The 22,724-nt window shown below is 40.3% G+C and overlaps 2 protein-coding genes across 4 annotated transcripts; one reads left to right on the forward strand and one right to left on the reverse strand.

The window, feature by feature from the left end:
* The first annotated feature begins 244 nt into the window (after positions 1–244).
* soat2 (sterol O-acyltransferase 2) lies at positions 245–22,365 on the forward strand. Of its 3 annotated transcripts, XR_010168225.1 has the most exons (17): positions 245–474; positions 2,520–2,658; positions 2,775–2,836; positions 12,387–12,526; positions 12,650–12,703; positions 13,264–13,371; positions 14,059–14,341; positions 16,110–16,185; positions 17,022–17,106; positions 17,236–17,281; positions 17,489–17,618; positions 17,982–18,079; positions 18,743–18,841; positions 19,052–19,187; positions 19,758–19,903; positions 20,962–21,076; positions 21,660–22,365. XR_010168225.1 is itself a non-coding variant. In XM_063911188.1 (16 exons), exons 2-16 carry the CDS (start codon positions 2,580–2,582, stop codon positions 21,016–21,018), a joined length of 1,599 nt encoding a protein of 532 aa, XP_063767258.1. In that variant the 5' UTR covers positions 245–474; positions 2,520–2,579; the 3' UTR covers positions 21,019–22,311. The 3 variants fall into 3 exon arrangements, 2 of the variants coding, with proteins under 2 accessions (XP_063767258.1, XP_063767259.1); XM_063911188.1 differs by having other exon boundaries at positions 20,962–22,311; XM_063911189.1 differs by having other exon boundaries at positions 2,778–2,836; positions 20,962–22,311.
* On the reverse strand, positions 4,314–6,965 carry LOC134883064 (protein FAM200A-like). Its single transcript, XM_063911177.1, has 2 exons — positions 4,648–6,965; positions 4,314–4,509 (listed from the first exon to the last, which is right to left on the reverse strand). The coding sequence occupies exon 1, from the start codon at positions 6,730–6,732 to the stop codon at positions 4,651–4,653; it is 2,082 nt and encodes a 693-aa protein (XP_063767247.1). The 5' UTR covers positions 6,733–6,965; the 3' UTR covers positions 4,314–4,509; positions 4,648–4,650.
* Positions 22,366–22,724: the final 359 nt, after the last annotated feature.

Raw genomic sequence — 22,724 nt, forward strand, 5'->3', positions numbered from 1 at the left:
CATAGTGAAGGAAGGTCAAACCACGGAAGTGACATACATTTTGAAATTTGAAATCAAAGCAGCCAGAATCGATGTTTGTGCCTTTCACTCGGTATAGTAGAAAACCTTTGACCTGGATATCTGGGTTTCTTTCCACACACAAGCTCTGCTAAGTGGAAAGAGCAAAAAAATCAATAATAAAATTCATGCTATGAATAAGTATTGCGATAACAGTTATTTGCTGGGAATAAATGAGACAATAGGACAAACTCCACTTTTGCTGCATGACCTCATACATCCAGAGGAGGAGGAGAAAGGGGAACCTGTCCTGCCAAGGGCCAGGAGCCAAAAGGGCAAAGTGCAATATTCATTTGAGGAAAGGAGAGGACAGAGATCACAAGAACAGTGACACAGACCTCCTTAAAAACACTCCGGCAACTCCCTCCAGCAGGTAACATCGATTCAAACACTACATGAGCCAGAGGCAGGAAGACTGTGAGTATAAACCTGAGACAATAGCACATGTTTATCGTGGAAGTATCAGGCATCTGACACTTATAAGATTATCTTAGAATTCATAGTTTCTGCTGTACAAATTTAAGTTTGAAAAATGATCAAATAGGGAACAGATTGAAATCTAAATGTAGACACTGCAAACAGAAAGGTATTACATCAAAGTTGCATATTTGGTTTTTTGTTTTCCGATTTTTTAAACACTTTAAAAGTTCTTTCAATTGATGTGACTAAAAAATATTGTCTTTAAAGGAGTTCCTCTGATCGATCATGAACCACCAAACTGTAAATATAACACAAGGGATCAATTTGAAAAGTTTGTTTTTGAAATTTGACTTCAGACAGTGGTTGTATACCTCCACACATCAATCCTTGAGTGTTTCTCAGTCTAGCTTAAGATAAAGCTCATTGTCACTATTAATTGTAACTATTCAATCAATACATCAATGCAGCTGTGACCTCTGATATCATGATGTGATTAAATGGTCCTTTCTTTGATCATTTTAGAGTCTTAATTTGTCTCATGGTAGCTTTCATTTCTCCGGCTATCCACCTGAGACTGTAATATTAATCCTCATCAACATTATATTGAGTTTAAGAAGCTGTGGTAATGGAGACACCAATTAAAGAACATGTATTATGATTACATGTATTATGAGGTTGTACTAATCCAAGCTCAATGTTCATATTTCAAACCTGTTAAATGTACACGAATATCTAAAAAAAAAACTCACTGCTGTGTAGTGTGTCGCAGTTTGCTATTTCATCATAAAAGAAAATAACAACTCTACATGTTTTGAAACTCCCCGAAGTCTTTGGATTTTTAACCTCCAAAGGATATGGAGATGAGCCATAAACCCAAATCCAATTTCCTGATGGTGATGAAATGACACTTGCATTATGTTTTTCATATGAGATGATTCATTTATATTAAGGGGATTGACAATAGCATTTGAGTTATGGAATATGGAATTATGACTTGGCATTCTTAAAATCAGTAAGACGGGCTGCAAGTGGGCAAGAGGAAAAAGAGTCTGACTGATTCCTAAATTTGATTCTTCACCCTCTAGGGTTGAACTGCTTAAAAACATATTTGTGTTCATCTCTGACTCTGCAGCCTCGTCATCTGAGGGCACATAATGTTTAATCTGTGCAAAACTTATCTGCTGTGTTGACATTTCTTGTGAGAGATGATCAAACAGCAAGGATTAGAAAATGAGGTCACTGTGTCTTTCACCTCTTTGTCTGTTTTCTGTGCATCTTATCTATAGAGTGTGAATTTACTCTGGGAACTGGTACACCGCTTTATCAAGTGTTTACATTGTTAAGGTTAGTCTATGGTGATAACACTCTTGGTAGGGAAAAACACTTCAGGTAACTACCGTACAAAACCCCTGACCCCATGTATGTTCTTGCATGCATAAAAGCAGTTAATGCACTTTTCAAGTTTGAGAATACATAAAAAAGTTCCTCCAGACTGAGGCTCGTCCAGAATATTAATCTTATCGGACATGAGGCAACCTGCCAGCAATGGGCCTGTGACCTAATTTAATCTATTAATTTATAGCTTGAGATTCTAAACTCGGCAAGCTTTACTGTACTGTATACCTCCTCATGGGTAAATTCACAATAAATCACATACGGTAGGGTGGAAAACTTTTGCTGCACTGCCCTCCATTGTAGGTGTTGAACATGTTGTACCTCTGTCCTGTTGTGTCATAGCTATTCAAGCAGAGGAAACATCTTTTATTGGGGTGAGTCAGTCCGTGGAGGGCACTGTTCCTGTACAGATTTATCAGAGATATTAACTATGTTTGTATCTAAATTGTAGTTAGTAAGGTTGACACAGGGTCCGTTATGGCTGTAATGTTCTCCCCTCCTGACTGGACCAACAAGAAAAAAAGGCTAGATTTGGCAAACGTGCGCCTGGCAGTATTAATCAATCTCATTGCACAATGTGTTACCCAATGAACTGCTATTATCATTTATTTTGCTATTGAGATGCACCTCTTACTGTGTATCTACAGGTTGTCCTCTTAAGATACAGAAGATAGTCCTTGGTGTTGTGGCTTCATTCAGTGTTAACCATGACAACTCCAGAGACACCTAACCGAGTGGTGCATCGAAACATAAAGACCCATCAGTCAGAGGAGCTCTCCGGTCCTGGTATGGTCAAATATATATTCTACAGTTTTATTTTCCTTCTATGTTTCTCTCTGAATATTAATCCATGTGTAATATGTACAGAATATTTGACTGATTCAACTTTTCATTTCTCTCAGCAGCTGGAAACCGTAATAATGTGCTAGAAGAAGATCTAAAACAGTGGCAGAAACATGCACAGGTAAATACTTTCATAATGGTGTTGGTAATGTAACTACATTATTGCTTCTTTAAAGTAATGTTACCTATTACATTTGATTATAATTACTTTCTAACAGTGGCGGGCCGTGCATTTCACACCTAGGCCTTCAGTGATGTCCTACACAGTCCTACCTGAATTATTCCACCTCTTAATACCATCATTATGACGCCATGGCTCTACAAACTATACATTTAGACAGAAACGCAGTATAACCGGGCGTTGCATCACCTTAACATAGTCAAGTACAACAGAGTTATATTAATATTTCTGAAGCATTTATAATGAATACATCAGCATATTTACAGTTAACTTAATTAATCAGATTATCTGACAAACCGCTCCTTGACACCTGTGTCCGTCACATAACGCAGGACAAGTGCCAGCTGTGCTACATTACCCACATCTGACGTCTCGTCCACCATAACAGCGACAAAGGGTGCTTTTTTAATCTTCATTTTGATCTCTTCTCCCATCACTTCAGCAATAGCATAAATCAGGTCGTTTTGTATTTTGCCTGAAGTCCCAGTAAACATGTTGTTTGTGTACAGGTGGTAATGCAAATCTGTGTTGTTCTCAGCACGAAAAGAAAGAAGCTCCACGTAGTTTCCTCTGTTTCTGGACTCGGCGCTTTCATCGTGTCCCCTAAATGAAAGTTCCTGTTTACCCAAAAACAGGACACAATCAATCAGTCTTTCAATATTTCCCTATTTTTGTTCACCCTTTCGTTGTGGAGCTCCGTTTCCCTGGGCACTTGTTCGTTGAGCTGTAGATCCACTCGGGTGTCCCCAAAGCTTTACAAAAGCACCAGTGCTTCCAAGTGCCCAGCTGTGCTTTGGTGTCTCGCTGCTGCCTTGGTTAGACAACTCAAGTTTGCAAATTTAGTGTGGCTCCAAACACCAAATCGATCAGTTGCAAATACCAGGCATTCCCGGCAGTACAATTTGCAGTGCCTCTCGGAGGCTGTGAGCCAGGGGTACCGCTCGTAGTTTCCCTGCTGTGCTAGGCTCGCTAGCGTTGGAGTTGGTCGTTCCCTTTTCAAGATGTGTAGCTTTACTTGAAAAGTTCGTTTTGAAAATGGCGTTGTAATTATATCTTCTACCAAATTGATCTCTTGTCCTCCTTCAGCCATTGTGGGTTGAAAAAAATAGCTTGTAGAAATCTACACAAATTAGCTCGCTCAAGTTCTAATTCTGTTTGCTAGCTTTGCCCATATAGTCTAGACCAGGGGTTTTCAACTGGTTTTGTCCCAGGGACCACCATTCGGACTAGAAAGCAATCCGCGGCCCACTGATGTGCCTGCGCGTGCGCGTGTGTATTTGGTGTTACATGCATAGCTCAATGCATGAAACATGAAAGAGAGGCCACGCAGATTTTATAATAATAAAAGTAGATTTATTAAATTAAATTAAATTAAAGATTATTTTAAAGAAAGAACAAAGAATAATAAAGTGTTGTGCAATTCAGTATTGGGAAAAGTAACTAAAAATGTCATGCAAAGTCAGTCTAGGTGTGTGACAAAACAACAACGGAGAACAAAAATCCAACAACACCGGAGAACCAAAATCCAACAAATGAAGACCAAGGCAGCCTCAACTGCTGGCTGGTCAGGGCTTTTATAACCCAGCCAGGACAGACCTGTCACCAATCACCTGCTGTAGAGACAGAGAGATTGAGAAAAGCAGAGAGAGATTGAGAAAAGCAGGGAGAGAGAACATGCTTACCATTAACACAGGGCGGGGCCTAAACCCGCCAGGGTCGTAACAGTGAAAACATGGGAGAATTAGGCCTACCTGTCAGTGTGATATCTGGGCGTGGTGAAGTCCACACAGCCTGTCTATTCGTGGCGAAATGGTAGACAGAGACAGTCTCATGTCATTCTCTGGATCAAGCCTAGCCCTGTACTTATTCTTTAAGTACGCCAGTGTAGAAAAACCACTCTCACACAGGTATGTGGTTGGAAAGGGCAAAAGACACCTCATTGCTTTTGCAGCAAGCTGTGGAAATTCTGTCTGGCAACTTATCCAGAATTTAACAAGGGGCTGTGTGTCGTACATATGCCTCCTGACAGAGTCTGTGGACATCTCAATCAGCTTATCCTCTTCCACAGCCGTCAGACTTGACCCTACTGATGCATCGTCACTGAATGGGAGCAGGATCCACTTGCTGTCACGGCGCCACTCTTCCGAATCAGTGAAGTACTTTGCGAATTGACGCATAAGCTTCCTCAAATGCTCACATATAGTGTCGTTGATGTCAGTGCTGTCAGGGTATTCCTCAACTGAAGGAAACATCGCCAAGTTATTGCTCTCCACTCGTTCGATCCACTTTGACATTTTTTTCACAAATGCGTCGAGCTTCTCGTAGAGCTGCATGACGTTTGCATCTCTCCCTTGCATGGAGCTGTTCAACTTGTTCAGCTCTGCAAAAACATCTGTGAGGTACGCCAGCTTAGTTAACCAGTAACTATCGTTGAAATTGGAAGCCAGATCAGAATGCTTCTCGCACAAGAACTCGTAGATAGCTCCGCGTAGTTCAAACACACGGGCGAGCACAGCGCCGCGAGACAGCCAACGCACCTCTGAATGATAAAGGAGAGAGCTGTGTTCACTTCCCAAGTCATGGCATAGGGATGAAAACAGGCGTGTATTCAATGCGTTTCGTTTTATGAAGTTGACCGTCTTGACAACGACATCAAACACACCACTGAGCTCAACACTGAGATCTTTGGAGGCGAGAGCCTCTCTATGAATCAGGCAGTGTGTCCAAATTACCCCCGGAGCCACCCTCCTTACATGCGCAAACAGTCCAGTCTTGCTGCCACTCATGGCTCGGGCCCCATCGCTGCATAATGCAACGCACCTCTGCCACGAGATATTGTGCTCCGTGAAAAAATCGTCCAGTGCTTTAAATATTTCTACACCGGTAGTTCGCCCGGGCAGTGGTTTGCAAAAAAGAAATTCCTCGCACATAGTGCCACTGTCCTCGTATCGCACAAATGTTAACAGTTGCGCATCATTAGTAACATCTGTCGTCTCGTCGATTTGAAGGGAAAACAGAACTGTCTGAAGTTTTGCCATCAGCTGGTCTTTGACATCATTTGCCATTTCCCCAATTCGTCTTCCGATTGTGTTGTCTGACAACGGAATAGTTTTTAATTTGTTGGCACATTCTTCGCTTACCATAGCTCTGCACATATCTATGGCTGCTGGCAATATAAGCTGCTCTGCAATGGTATGGGGCTTCTTACTTTTTGCAACCCTGAGAGCGACCAGATACGATGCTTTCAGTGCGTTTTCATTTATTTTTGCACTCTTCCTCATGGTAGCCTGCTGTCCTTTGAAATCACGCAACATCTGTTGCATGTACTCAACGGGTTTGGCCTTCAAGTGGACGTGATGCGTCTCCATATGCCGCGTAAGTTTCGACGGCTTCATAGCTTCATTACAGAGAATTGTTGAACATACGAAACACAGTGGTACCTCCTCTCCTGCTCTGTCTGTCGTCACTGTGAATCCATATTTAACATATTCCTCATTGTATTTTCTTTTTCGTCTTTTTTGCGAAGTTGACGCTTCGGAAGCCTGTCCTTGCCCTATCGTGGCGGCCTGTCCCTCTGTCGTGGCAGCCTGACCCTCTGTCATGGCAGCCTGTCCCTCTGGCACTTTCCTCACTACAAAACGATCCATTGGTGCTAGATATATAGCTAGACTAGTACATATGTAACAAATGTTTGCTGTACTACAACCTATCTTAAAATACTCTCGTCGGCTATGCTTATAAATGTGTGTCAACTTTGCTCGCAAGACTGTACGTAATGAATAATAAGTGAGGTTAGCGACGCAACTCATTACCATTAGCGAATCACAGGCTACCATAGACTGGATAGGCGCAAGGCTACATTCTGTCAGCTTGAATTTCCTTTATATTATTTTAAACATATTTTTCACGATATGTAACGGTATTCTGGAAATGTGTTGAAATATCAAAGCGAATTTATATTAAAAAAAAACAATGGTGAACTGATCAACATAGGCTCTTGTCACGGACCACATGCAATGCCGCCGCGGACCACCAGGGGTCCGCGGACCACCGGTTGAAAACCCCTGGTCTAGACGGATTTCAGAAAAAAGGCCTTTTATAAGAAGTAAGGAGCATTTATGGGTACAAGTCGGGAACCGGCCTACCTTACATATTTCAAGGGTGCTGAGTCCAAAAAAACCGGTACCCGGGTGAAATTTTGAGGTTTTGACCTTCTAATTTGCATATTAAAATGGCCGCCAAATTGCCCATCTTGCACAGTTATTGGACCATTTCCTCCTAGTTTTTTTTGTAAGTAGGCAATCAAGATGAGGAAATTAAGTTTCTAGATCGATAGTCAAGGGTCAAACAAGGATATAGTGGAGGCTCAGTGCCTTTTTTATGTATATATATATGCAAAATACCAACTTTTAAGGTGAAATTAAGCATTATTTGTGTCATTTTTTAAGGCCGACATAAATATTAAATAAAAGTTACTCTGAAATTTTCCCTGTTGATATGACATATGATGTACACCATATTATATGATAACAAAGAAAAAAATCCATTGCAAGTTGTCTGAGATTTCATGTTTTTTTTTGTTTTTTTTTTGCAAACTAAGCATTTGTTCTCTAAATTCTAAGACGGGAAAAACCCAGGTGAATAGGGAAAAATATTCAAAAAGAGACCACCATGAAACGTACCAAGTTGAATATTTAGATCAGTACATAGCATGGTCAGTCCCATCGCTGAGGACCCTTTGAGGACCCAAGCCAGTATTCACATCACATGTTAACAAGACCTGGTTTACCAGACCTAAAGGAGACAGTGAGTGTGTGAAACAAGCACAAGCAACAGACATGGCTTTCTTCCTGCGACGTCAGGATTCTGAACCCAAACCTTCTTGGACCGTTTTCAATCAGTCAGTCTCGTCAAAGGAACCAGAGCAGACAGCAGTAGGATATTTGCCAATAGTCCTTGCTCCAGCTCATGAGTATGATACGCTCAATACAGTTGTGAAGAGGTGCATGGCAATATCATCACATTTTGGCCAGGAGCATACAGTCATAACAGTGGACCAAGCTCTTTACTGCAAGCTCATGGAACTGAAGTGGTGTGTTGAGGAATATCAGGGCAAGTTAATCCCTCGGCTTGGTGGACTTCATATTGCAATGAACTTCCTAAAGACTATCGGAGATCACATGGCTGGGTCTGGTCTAGCTGAAGTGTGGCTGGAGAGTGGATTGCTGGGGGAGGGTGCTGTCATGCTTGTCATGTCAGGGAAAGCATACAACAAGGGTATGAGAGCTCACAAACTGACCTTGCAGGCCCTATGGCAGCTTTTGTTGCCAACATTCCTCGCGTTTGCTGCAGAATCAAACAAGGAATGCCATGATGAGATCTCTGCTATGGCTGCTGATGAAAATCCTGAAATGATTCCTCAGTTGATAACATATCTGAAGCAGGAACAGTTTGACAGTCTCCTCAAAGATTTCATCGCAAGTAAATCTGAAGATGTCAACTTTGTCTTCTGGTGGAACTACATGGATATGGTCTCAACACTGTTGCAGTTTACACGAGCTCAGCGTGATGGACTCTGGGAGCTTCATCTTCACTCCTTCAGCTGGATGTTGCCGTACTTCATGCGATATGACCACCTGAACTATGCAAGATGGGGGCCAGTGTATATTGCTGAGATGCACCAACTCCCAGAACCTGTACTATCTGAGTTCCAAAGAGGCAACTTTGTTGTGAAGCGGTCCGATCAACGATTCAACCAGGTCGATCCAGACCAAGCAATGGAGTGGATCAACGGAACAGGGAAAAAAGGAGGGGGGATCATTGGCATTACTAAGACACCTTCAGCCCTTTCCAGATGGACACTCTCCTACAACATGAGGTCCCATGTAGCAGAAGAGACACATTTGATGTTCAGCAACACACCTGAGAAAACCTACGTCCACAATGAAGCTACCAAATCCCGTGAAAAGAGAGACAACAGAGACGAAATGGCATTGGTTTTAGTCTTCAAAGGGTTCAAGGTGTTTGATTCAGTCTCCTCAGGCTCATTGCAAAATCTCGCCACGAAAGACGTTGCCACAGAGGCTATCCAAAGCTCATTACTTTCTGCCAAAGACCTAGGACAAGAAAAAGTGAATTCATTCATTGAGAAAAGGATGATTGTTCCTGAGGACAAAGATAAACCAGAGGTCCCAATCCATGCAACCCTACATAAGAGCAAAGCTAAAACATTTGCATCTCTGTATGAAGTGGCCAAAAATCCTAAAATCAAAGACAACAGAACTGTCATAAAGGCTGACCGAAACATTCTCAAACGCCTTGTTACGGCCTATGAGGCAGGTCGTCCAGTTGACTTACCAGCTGTCCTAAAACACGAGCTTCTGCCAATTCCCATATCCCTTGCTGAAATGAATGGGACACTTCGCACTGGAAACAAGTCTGTATTAGTAAATAAGTTAACTGAAGACATAGTCTGTCCTGAGGCTATTGAACTTCCCGACATGTCATCTTGTCTCATCATAGATGGACAGGCACTTGTGGTTGCCCTTGGAAAGCCAGACAAAGCAGTAACATTTGGGGATCTGGCCGACACATTTGTCAGAGCAGTGTTGAAAGCAGGATGTTACTATAAAAGGATAGACGTTGTGTTTGACAGATACAGAGAAGAGACCATCAAGGGTGCTACCAGGACACGACGCACAAAAGCAGCTCAACCAATCAGACGACTTGTTGAGGGTCGTGATGTGCCTCTTCCAAAAAACTGGACCAATTTCCTGTCCCTCCCTGACAACAAAGCTGATCTTGCCAATCTACTCTCTGAAGAACTATGTGCTCAGGCACCGGATGATAAAGAGATAGTAGTTGCTGGTGGGTTCAGAGACGAAGAGACGGAGGTTAGGTCATCAAAAGCAACAACCAACCTGACTCATCTGAGAGCCACACACGAAGAGGCAGATACCCGATTGGTATTACATGCAGTGCACTGCCAGTCAGACACAGTAGTCGTGTCATCTAGAGACACTGATGTACTTGTGATTCTCGTTTCCCATTTCCCACACGTAGCATGTAAAAAACTCTGGCTGTTGTCTGGTACCACAAGGAAGCCACAATATATACCAATTGATGCTGTTTTTAACAAACTGCCAAAGGATTCAGCACCAAGCCTTGTAGCATTTCATGCACTAACTGGTTGTGATACCACATCATACATTGCAAGTCACACCAAAAGTACATCATGGAAAGTCTGGAAAATGCACCATCAATTGCTCAGCAACCTCGGAATTGGTGATCTCACGGAGGAGACTCAAAGATCTTCAGAGGCTTTTGTCTGCAGAATATATGATGTGCATAAAACAGACTCTGTTGATGCAGCAAGGCATATACTTTTCTCCAGGACAGGTAAACCAGAAGCAATGCCGCCTACAAGCGATGCGCTCCACTTCCATCTGCTGAGAGTACACTACCAGGCAATGGTTTGGAGAAATGCTCACTATGCCACACCTGAGCTTCCTTCACCCTTGGACATGGGATGGAAAGATGGTGATTCAGGACTACAGCCCATTCTTATGTCACAGAACCCAATACCTGAAAGTTGCCTGGAAATGATCAGGTGTGCCTGTAAAAAACAATGCACAACACGCCAGTGCAAATGCCGAAAATCGGGGCTGTTATGCACTGCAATGTGTACATGTCAGAGTGATGACCAATGTCCTTGTTTAAATGTGGAGTTGTAGTCCTCAAGCATACCAAGGCAATGGGTAACCAAAGAACTTGGAAAAGGACTGCAGAAAGAAATACTAATCAAAATGAAATTCCAAAGACAAATGGCACACAAGCAAACTAGAAAGGTATAAAAACAATTTACCAAAACAAGTGACCTATGGAACTTACAGAAGACAGATGAAAGCAAAGCAATTCAGCTAGAAACATGAAAGAAAATATACAGAAACAAGATGTGATCTGTAGAACTGTTCAAGGGAAGTTTCATGTTTTTTTTTTCCCTATTCACTTGGGTTTTTCGATGTTTGAATTAAGAGCATTATGCTTTGTTTGCATAAAAAAATGAATTCTCAGACAACTTGCAATGGTGTTTTTCTTAGTTATTATGTAATATGGAATACATCACATATCATATATACACTGGGAACATTTAAGAGTGATATTGACTGAATATTTATGTCGGCCTTAAAAAATGACACAAATAATGCTTAATTTCACCTTAAAAGTTGGTATTTTGCATATATATATACATAAAAAAGGCACTGAGCCTCCACTATATCCTTGCTCTGACCCCAGACTATAGATCTAGACACTTAATTCATCATCTTTGATTGCCTACTTACAAAAAAACTTGGGGAAAATGGTCCAACGACTGAGCAAGATAGGGAGTTTGGCGGCCATTTTGATATGCAAATTAGAAGGTCAAAAACTCAAAATTTCGCTCGGGTACCGTTTTTTTTGGATTCAGCACCCTTGAAATATGTAAAGTAGGCCGGTTCCCAACTTGTACCCATAAATGCTCCTTACATTCACTTTTTGGGTACATCCCGTCTAGTCTAATAGACTGTATGGCTCTGCCTACTGCCTAGCTCTGCCTCTCAATAGTGCGTATCCAATCAGAAGATGTGCACGTGCTAACGTTAGCATACGCCTGCTAGCTGGCCCGTTGTCGCCACCTCGAAATCTGATTGGTTAACGCCACAGTTTTGTTTGCGTTCACTTTAAGCTTACAGCCGCCCGCACTGTTGATTCTGAAGGCCTAAGGGCAGATTTCTTTGACCCTAGCAACACATTATGGCTGAAATATGATTGGATAAAAGCTCTAACATAAAGGCCAGCCCTCCAAATCTCGTTCTGAGGCTGGAAGCAGCGCAGCCAAGACGAACGCTATAAAATGAAGAGAATAGACTATGGGGAATAATTTAATACGTATTTGTGGAAAAAATATATCAAAATTTAATTTATATTCTGATGATGTTTAGGCCAGCAGAGAAGGCCTTGCTGGCCCTGACGGCCCACCACTGCTGCTTTCTAACAAATGTTAAACAGGGTAAACTTATAGCAGTACTCAAGTGATTTATGTCAAACTCTGTCAAAAGGTATTAAACATTCTTCCATATTACTTCATTTTTAATGAGTAACTTTTAGTTAATTGCAAAGTTTTCGTACGTACTTGTAACTGATTACAATTAAATGTATTAAGTAGTTAAATTATGTAACAACATTATCTGTTATTACTCACTTCCCATCACTGCAGGTAACACATCATTTAAATTCCAGCCAGTATATTAAATTGGGGTATCTTGATCATGCTCTCACTTCTCTTGTCTTAAACATCTGGGGTAATCAAATATAGAAGTTAACACTGTTGGGATACAGCTTAACATAACATTTGTAAGTGTACAAAATGTGGGATGCAACTTACTTATGTGTTTCAAAAGAGTTGGCTTGCAGTCAAAATATGTATTCCTTCCTGTGTGTCGTCCTGCAGAGTGTGAAGGAGAAAGTCCTGGAGCAGGTCCAGGGTCAGCTCAGTGATTTACTGGACAAAGCTCTGACTGAATCCGTCCAGTCTTTCAACCAAATACAGCCAACAGTCAATGGAAAGACAACAAACAAATCTGCACCCAGGTGAGGAACAGGGGGCAACTTTTACACACATTATTCGCTATTGATTTTGGAGATATGTATTTATCCTCTGACAAACTCTAGTAAAATGTGTGTCTCTGAATTTTTCTGTGTCGTTCGTTTTAGATCTCAGAGAACGGATGACGGCAAAGTGTTTGTGGCCAGGCCTTCACTGTTGGAGTAAGTCTGAAATTCTATGCTAAAACTCATGCAAATTAAGAAACATCTTCACCAACTTGACAATACATGCAAATGGTTTACTAACAGCGCTGCATAAACAAAACGCTGCAACGAAAAAAGTTGGCATATTTGTGTTTTTATATTTGCATCGTTTCTGACGTTGCAGTGGTTTCTCCTAATGGAAGTGTATTGGGCCTTTGTAGCGTGTTTGCACCCGTCGGCCACCCTACAAAACCCAAAGATTTTAAATTAATGATCATATAGGACAAGGAAAAGCAGCAAACGTTTTGTGTCATGCTTTGAAATTAAAATTGATTGTCAAAGTAGTTGCTGAATCATTTTCCGTTGGATAAAAGTCTCTCTCTAATATACCATACCCACAGATGTTCGGTATATATGCATGTTGTGTGGGCGAGGAGTTATGCAACTTGTTATGACAGACAATTTGAGTCTACAGAGATATGAGTTCTGCATGTAGATTGTGTACAAAGTTATGTTAAAAATAATCCTCAAACATGTACTGTATAGCAGATATTAACATTCATCCTCCTCTTCATCAGTGAACTCTTTGAGATCAACCACATCAGGACCATCTACCACATGTTCATTGCCGTACTCCTCATCTTCTGCCTGAGCACACTGGCTGTGGACTTCATCGACCAGGGCAGGTGTGTGTGCATGTGTCTGTGTGTGTGTCTGTTTGTGCATGTGTGTGTGCATGAGTTTTCTCAAACTCCATGACCCTGAACTCAATCTAATAGAAGCTCAATAAACCCCAAAGCATTTAAAACTTCTTATGTTCTTTTTTATTTTTACTGTGTCCCTTCCTCCTACTCTCTCTGCCCGTTTGGCAGCAGTAAGATAGAGCAATCAATCCCTCTGAGTATCTCTGCTGCTGCTCTGGGCAGCTCAGTAATGATTCGCTTGCAGACGCGAGAATGTGAGTCTAATTCTTGCTCTCCTCCAATGGGAAACTCATCTGCGTGCAAACAATTACACTTCGACCCACATTTAACATTGATGTTAATATCGGGAGAAATGAATGAAAAGTTGAATGTAATAATATTCAACTTGACCTGTTGAATGGCACCATCCCTTTGACATGCTGCACAGAGACAATGGTTATTTTAAATCTATTTTTGCCATCACCAGACGGGTCGCTTCAGAGAAAATAATTCAAAAGCATTTAACTGTGCGCCACATTTATTAAAACCAGTCAAGCTTTGATATAATTAAAATGGTTAACGCTAAAACAAGAGCGCACCACTTCTAATCTTCAACTTATTTTCTTCTTTATAATAACTTTGTCACACCTTTAACTTGATGATTGTTTTGTTTTTTTTATGCTATCCCAGGATTGTTTTGGAGTTCGACCTGCTGTTTTTCGCCTTTGGGAAGCTGGGCACGGTCGTCTGGGCCTGGGCTGTGATGTTTTTCTACACCCTGCTCGTCCCCTACCTCACGCTGATGTGTTGGGGATCTTTGTATCACAGCTTCCCCTCTAAGCTGGGGCTGTCTCTCGGCACTGGCCTGATCCTGTCTGTAGCGCAGACCTACGTTCTGGGACTCTTCCCCATCTTTGTGGTTGTACAGTACCAGCTGCCACCAGCCTCGCGGTTTATTGTGATACTGGAGCAGGTGAGTGTCTGTTTGAGGAATATCAGCCTTTTCTTTTATTGAGAGTGTACAACACTTTTGGACTAAAGCCTTCATGATACATGTGCATATAGCAGAGATATGATGTATTGGGATTGTTTTATTCGTAAAAAAAAATACAGTACAGAAATGATAAAAATTAGTAATTATAAACCATGATCAAATGTGTCCATCAGAGTGCACTGAAGGGGTTATATGATATTAACAGCAAACGTCTATAGACATATCTTCATTCTTCATTACTAAATTCAAAGGGGTTCTAAAACTTTATATACCGGGTGAGTTTTGGCTGATTCATGTATATTGTTTGGTCAAATGTTGATATATTAGCATAGCCCTCAAAAATCTTGCATTAGTTTACATATAATCTGCTCTAAACACATAAACTAAAGTATGTTTAGCTAAAAATGCTTTTGGAGGAAAAGACGCTTGAAGAAATTCTCAAAGTATCGAAGCAGCATCGAGGAATTAATCTCCCTTTGACACATGCAGGAATATTACTGAATCAGAGATAACACACGATGAATAGAGGTTAGCAAGGTAGCAAATGTTATTCACACAAGGTGGAGGGATGGGTGTGGGAGGGAGCCGTGGCTGCATCCACAGTTAACAGAGAACAAGTGAGAACTCACAGATTGTAGCGGCTAATTAGCACACATTTATTAACATGATTGGATGTTGCTAGATGACTTGTAGCTAAACAATAATACATTAACAAGTCAGTTATTGTGAGTATGAATTAAACAGCTGACAACAAACAGCTAACAAGAGCATTTCATTTGTGATTTCCCACCAGCAGCAGGTCAGTGTTTACAGTTGTAGGTGCTTACTCTGAGAAAATACAGGTAAACAACCAAAGGTTCAATCCTTTTCATAACTCCTGCAGTATGATCAGAGGATCAGAGGGTTTTTTATTGCAGCATGAACTGCCGCTCAGCATAACATTTTTTATTAGGAACATGTGCTCGAAACACACTGCACTGTAGATAAAATGATCCTCATTGGTAATCAATATTATAAATGCAGCCATCAGCGGGAACATTGTTAGAAGAAAAGCTTGCTGGCCAGAGATGGAGAGGTGGGAGTGTTCCAGCTGGAAAATCACCAAAACAGAAAGTCGATCTCAATGCAGCCAACGTTCGATGATCACAGGTGTACACTGTAATACCTTTTCATCCTTATCACACTGGCCCTGGGATCCCAAAACCGTCTTAGTCCTGCGATCATTTTAGCTTCATTGGATGGAGAAAGATAATCTCAGTGCTTATGTGGTTTTGGGAAACCCGGTCCTTATCCTCATCTGACCTGGAACCATTAAATCTATTTGTAATTCTGGTACTGTCCATACCACATATCAACAGTTTGATATTGATTTTTGATGCATAATTCAATGTGTTTACTTAACGTAATTGTGCATAAAGTAACTGGTTCCCTGTTGTATGCAGATTAATGACCCATCATGTCAGAAACGCAGTTGGGTGTCTGAAATGATAAACCATTTTATTTAAATGGCACCTGTTGTGCTATAGTTCTCTTTTTGGTCTATGATCTCACAATTAATTACAGAAGTGAGCTATATAATGAATCATCGGGTCGATACGTTCAAATGCAGTACATGACATTTAGGCCCCAAAGATGAGGTCATTCCCTGCACACACCTTGTCAATTAATGCGATAAAGACGGACAGTGAAGCTATTAGTATTGATGCATTGTGTTTCACTTCACGTAATACCTATCAATTTTTCGCAGATTCGATTCCTGATGAAGAGCTACTCTTTCGTAAGAGAAACCGGTCCTGTTATCATGAGGAACATACCAAAGGAAGGTACTGTATTGATGTCCGGTGTATATACTCCTCAGCCTGAATCATTACTCACGATGACACTCTCAGACATGGGAGAGAAATGACTCCCACAGACCTCGGCAGGCTACCACCCAATGATTCATGCTGAATTTAAAACTAACAATGAATACACAACACAGGCTGAAACACACATGCAATAAATAACATTGAATATGTGCAATCCTATGAGACCCTGTCATAAAAGTGTGTTAGTGGTGAAGCATGTGTCTCTCTCTGACTGCATAGCAGAAGACATGAGTAGTTATTACAGTAAATGGCCTCCAGTTTAAAACTGCATACTCCTGAATAAAAAAGTAAAAACTGGCAGAAAACAACTTAATAAACGTTTCTGTAAAATACATTTGTTTTGGAATGAGTTGATAATATGTTTTTTTTAACACATATTTTGAACAGTTATGTTAAATTAAAGAACTGCAGGTTTGGAGCCCGACTGAACTACATCTGATGTTCAGCAAAATACATTAGAGGTTTTTTATGCAGATCATTTTGTTTAATGTCCTAATGATTGTGTGATAAACTCACTGTAGCTTCAATTTATAGGCACTCGTTTCTTAGCAGGTCCTGGTATTCAAGTGCCGTTAAGCTAAAGCGTTCACAAATGGGAGCTGTTAATGGTTGGTACTGTGCCACATAATGAAACAAGGCAAATTAAATGACCTTAAATATGCTATTTCAAACCAAACCCATTTTTTCAAAAATCATTCTGGATCAACTGCTATAAGATATTTTACTTTAGGTCTCAAAACTGGACCCCTGACTTTAATGGTCATACTCACTAAAATGTCTTTGTTTCTCAGGAGAAAGCCCCAGATTCCCAACACTTTCCAGCTATCTGTACTTCCTCTTCTGTCCGACTCTCATCTACAGGGAATCATATCCTCGGTAAGACATATTGTCCTTTTGAACCTTTTGCTGATCCCTCATTATTTACTTTTAATATTAGAAATGGCACCTGTACTGTACATCATTCACAGTTTACTTTTGTAAGAACATCTTGTCTTTTCTTTGCAGGAATACCCACATAAGATGGAAGTATGTTGGCACCACAACTGGAATGGTAAGTTCAACTTGATTGTCTAGATTGTGAAAGAAAATGAAGTATAGTGAGGTTAATGACCTATAGGTTGCTCGTAGCACTCGTGTAGTGTGGGATAACGTAAAGCAATCATAAACTACAGCTTTAATCTCCGATGTCTGAGGTCACATCACTATCTGTTGTGCTTCATATTGGAATTTCTTTTAATTTATAATGCTTGATTTGCAGATTTTAGGATGCCTCTTCTATGCCTACTTCATCCTGGTCCGCCTTTGTGTGCCTGTCTTCAGACCTGAGACCAAACAGCCTTTCAGTAAACGAACAATGGTCCTGGCTGTGTTCAACTCAATATTACCAGGTACTTCCTACTTTATACTTTAAAGTCCATCCTCATTTTTAACAACACTTAAAAACACTAACACTAAAATCTCTAACATCTCTTATCTGCATGAGTCAACGCTGGTTAATGTTTCACTTATGGGAATAGAGGAAACAAGTCTCTAGTGTTTTGAAGTCAGTGATAAGAATATATGCTGTTATGCAATCAAATACAGGTATTAAAGCCTGGCATATCTACGATTCTCTTTTAGAGAATGGCTTTTTGAGTATAGGCTGATTTAAGAGCAGTGTAAAGTAACTGTTCTTCTGAGAAAGCTGGGAGCAATGCCCAGAATAAAAGCGTCCGTCAAAAACTCCCTCTCTCTGTCTGTCCCTGTCTCAGGTATAATGCTCCTCCTGTTGTGTTTCTTCGCCTTCCTGCACTGCTGGCTCAACCTCTTCGGGGAGCTCCTTGGTTTCGCTGACAGAATGTTTTACAAGGTGTGTGTCTTGGCTGATTTTGGTTGGCATCATCCCTCCTATAAGCACCTTATTTTAGGATGTGCTTGTGTTTTTCATGTGGGGATATTGTGATTAATGACAAGTAAAATTACAGGCCTGATGGTCCCTAAAACTTCTCCATCCTCATAATCTAGGCTAGAGTTTGCTCTTGGACAAGCTGTGACATAGTTTTTATACTCAGGTGCTTTGACTGATGTGTTCCTGCATGTCCAATGTTATGATTAAGAATGATTTATCTACCATAACAGTGAGGCTAGGTCAGAAGGATTTGTGTGGTGCCTAGAAACCTGAAATGAAGATGCAACACCTTGTTATTAATTATATTAAACCTTTTGCAATGCACATATATCAACATCACTGTAATTGTTCCAGTGTTAGTCCTACATTTAAGCGCAAACCTCAACAGCAGCTGGAAGCATTGTCTGTCTTCAGTGCTACAAACTAATGCTTTAGTTAAGTTTTAAAGCCATACTGTATTTCATTTAAGAAGATCATACAGGTTTGGCTCTCACCAGTTTAACTTCATAACAATCAGTATGTGATTTCAGTTGACTAGATGCTAGAAGTGAAGGAAGCCTTCTCTAATCTGTTTTTATGTTCACACACACACACTCATTTTACTACTCTGCATTGATATCCTAGGACTGGTGGAACTCGACGTCCTTCGCCAACTATTACCGTACCTGGAATGTGGTCGTTCATGACTGGCTCTACCAATACGGATACAGAGACTTCCTCTTGGTGAGTCAATACAGCAATCTACCATGAAATACAATGGATAAAACTACAAAACTATGTACAATTGGTGTTGTCTTTATTCCCAAAACAAGCAATATCACATGGTTAAGTCCTTATAGTAGTTTAACACTCCTCCTGTAATTTAGAGACAAATTCCCCCGCTGAGCCCGCCTGACCTCTAACCCAGACCCTTCCTTTCTCTGATCCCCGCAGCTGTCGAAGAGGAAATTCCGAACAGCTGCTATGCTCTCCGTCTTCATCGTCTCTGCTGTCGTCCATGAGTACGCCTTGGCCATAGGCTTTGGATTCTTCTATCCCGTCATGTTCTTTCTCTTCGCCGTCTTTGGAGGTGATGGTTATACTAAGTATTTGAGGAACAATCTTTATCTCTTTTATCTCTTTATATTTATCTCTATCACATTGATAATAACTTGACATTATTGGTGTGCTGACCAGGCTGCTTGACGAAAGCATCCGATAAAAAACATGCCTTTCCAAATAAGGAAGAAAATAAGATGGAAAAAGCAAAGAATGACAAATATGATTATGTCTAACTCATTACTAAGTCACAATAGCAAATCCTTTAAAACACTCTCTGAATACGACAGCTTGTTGAAAATATGTAAATGTCCCCATCTACATTCTGGACTGTGCCTTCAGAGTTGAAATCAGTAATTATTCACAATACACACATTTAAAAGCTATTTGCAGCAGACAACTCATATTGTGCATTGTGTCCTTTTCCTCTGAGCTCAGAAGTCATTTCACAAAATGTTTTATTTGTTCTCATGCTATTACTGTTTGCCCTTGTTCTTACTAGCACACACCTCAGCCACAACACAAATAAACTGTTAGTTTAACTCCAGATAACCTTGACACAAAATCAATAAAAACATCTACTTATTTTGTTCTCTCTTAGTGGTGTTCAACTTTGCCATGAACGACAAGCGACAGAGCCCTGTGTTCAACGTCATCATGTGGACGTCTCTCTTCCTCGGACAGGGCGTCCAGGTGTGTTTGTACTGCCAGGAGTGGTACGCTCAGATACACTGCCCTCGGACAGAGGTATGTGCTCCACATACAGTACATGTGAATATTGTTCTAGAAAATTGATTCTACTTTTTAAGGGTAGCTTTACTTTTTATGAAATTTGACAGGAGCAAGGATCTCTCAAAATATGTTCACAGAGACACAGACTTCTAAAGACGTTACGTCATGATGACACAGACTGACAAAGTAAAAACATTACCAGCCAACACTTGTCCTACACTATACTGAAATTATTTTAGGTTTTTTACTATGGTATTTGAAGGTTTAAACAACCATCCTAGTGGACTGTGATTAAGCTCAGTGAGCATGATTGAACAACATCTAAATCCTTTAAATAAAAAAAGCTAAAAATACATAAACAGCTCAAATGTAAGTTGTTGTAATACAATGAAGTCTCTACACTTTGACCCCAATGTGTGCAATACTTTAAAAGAAAAATAGGTCAGAAGGTGAACAAACTGAAAACCTAATAAATAAACTAAAACATCACATGGTACTTTGCGTGTCAGACGCCAGAAACCACATGAATCAAACTAACTGCTTTCACTGTTTTATAATCCTGGCTTTGTAGTCTGTTGTTATCTCTAGTCATTCCTGAGCGTCTGTTACCACACAGACTACGTGCATAGTGTGGGCATGTGAATAGCAGAAATGTGTTCTCAAAGAGAGGGCCTACCCAATTTACAAACATAAGCCCATGGAGGATAGCCACATGTGTTAAGAAAAGGTATGTTTGTAAAAATCTGACAAGTAATTCATCCTTTAAAAACCCCCCTTCCAACCCCAAGCATTTGATGAAGTCACAGATGTAAGGGATTTGCCTGACAGATGGGCACAGATGTACTTAACATACTTATTCTACTATGACAACCAGCTTAAGCATTCAAACACGCGTCATTCACTCACACAATGACTTAACACAGTTAACAGCTGTCTAAAAATAGACCTGACATCCTTTGAATTAGATTATTAAGTGATGATGTATGGATGTTAAATCATACAGATGAAATGTATGAAAGGATTTCAGATAATGTTAAAATATTTAGAACGATATTTCTGCTTTGTCTCAACAGAACAGCTTCTGGGAGATGGTGACGCCTCGATCGTGGACGTGCAGCTACCAGAGATGATGCTGCCTTTCTGCGTGAATGGAGGGATGAATGATGAAAGGGTAGAGGTCTGAACAATGTAAGACTAGCAATAGCAAGGAACTTGAAAGATATGTTAATATGTATGTTTTTTTTAGTGTAATAAGATTTATCTGGGTCAAGATGTGACTGTCACTGTTATCTTGTTAAGTTGTTATTCAGATGTGATGCTTTTCACAAGTCTCACTTCTGAATGATTCCTATTTTTATACAGAAAGTATTAAATACTGTAAAACTTTCTTTAGAAATGATTGCAATGAGCTGATATTTATCGTTTTCCTGTTGATTGTTGTACTGTGCGCAAAATGTTGCATATTAATAAAAGGTATTGACAAAGTCCTCGTGTGCAAAGTTTAAAACACTTTTGTCATGTTGTAAAACGTTTTTGTTTATGGATTAAACAAACAAAAATGGATGAGCTTTGGAGATGCTGGCACATTCTTGACCTCTGCCAGGCTAGCTGTTCCCCTGTTACCAGTACTTATCCTAAGCTAAGCTAATCACCTCCTCAGCTAAAACACAGTCAACAGGGAAAATATGTAATGTATATTCATAAGCTATTTAAGTATCATAAGATCCCTGAAAGTAGATTTATGAATTATATAATGTTTGTTTTTTTAAAGTCCACAGGGCATCTGGCCACAGTGTGTGTTACGTGTCTGATCCGGCCTGGGTTGACATTCAGCTGGCAGGGATTGGCTGGGAGAGCATGTACCTTAAACAACCAACCACAGGCAGAGTCTTATCAGTGTGCCACAAAGCCTCTGTTTGTCTGCCTGCCACCTTCCTCTGAATTCATACAGGAAGAAGAGATTACCATGGGTAGTGTTTGCATTTGTGATGTAATGCTCTGTAAACTGATACACTAAAAAACCATGTAAGGTCAGAGAGGCAGAGCAGGACGGCTAGTTTTAGAGGCAGCATCCATATTAGAATGTATTATATTTATGTCTACGTTTGACATATTTCATCAAATGTTATGCTTGAAAATGAAATCATCCGTTTCTTGCATTTTCTCTTTTGACATACTTTTATTCCCCATCTTTCTTATGACTAATGAAAGGGAGCTGTCATGTATTATTTATGGGATATTTTGGCTAGATGAATACAACGAAAAATAAATTCTAAGTAACACATGCCGAGTAAGCAGCGACATAAATCTCCATAAAAAGTTGCTTTTGAAAACTGTCCAGCAGAAATTGAACATTGTAATTAGCTTGGAGTCGTGTTTCTGGCCTTCTGACTAATATAAATAAAATGTTCACTTTCATTTAAGCTTTGGTCTGTTCTTCACCAACTTCTGAATAAATTATCCATCTTTAAAGCTGACGACTGCTTCATTTTGGATAACTTTGTCGGGTAGCAGAATTGGCATTTTTCAAAAGCCAAAAAATGTCTGTCTACTGCGGTTAAAGACAGAGTAAAGTTGCGGACCAAAAGTAAAAATAAAAAACAATGAGCTGAAAGAGGCTAAAAGGCTTTATAGGACTGAGAGAAATTGCAGTCTGGTCAAATCCTTTGATCCGTTCCTGATGTGAAAACATTTATAATACAGCTTTGATTTATCTTTGCCAATGGAAGGAAATCACCTGGCAAAAAATGTTTGATCGTTCAGTTTACTGATGGAAGGAAGAGAGATATTATTATTTGAGTCTGCAGCTGTAATGCACTGTACATTACATTGTAGA

This window comes from Eleginops maclovinus, chromosome 20, assembly GCF_036324505.1.
Source record: "Eleginops maclovinus isolate JMC-PN-2008 ecotype Puerto Natales chromosome 20, JC_Emac_rtc_rv5, whole genome shotgun sequence".
Taxonomy (NCBI): Eukaryota; Metazoa; Chordata; class Actinopteri; order Perciformes; family Eleginopidae; genus Eleginops; species Eleginops maclovinus.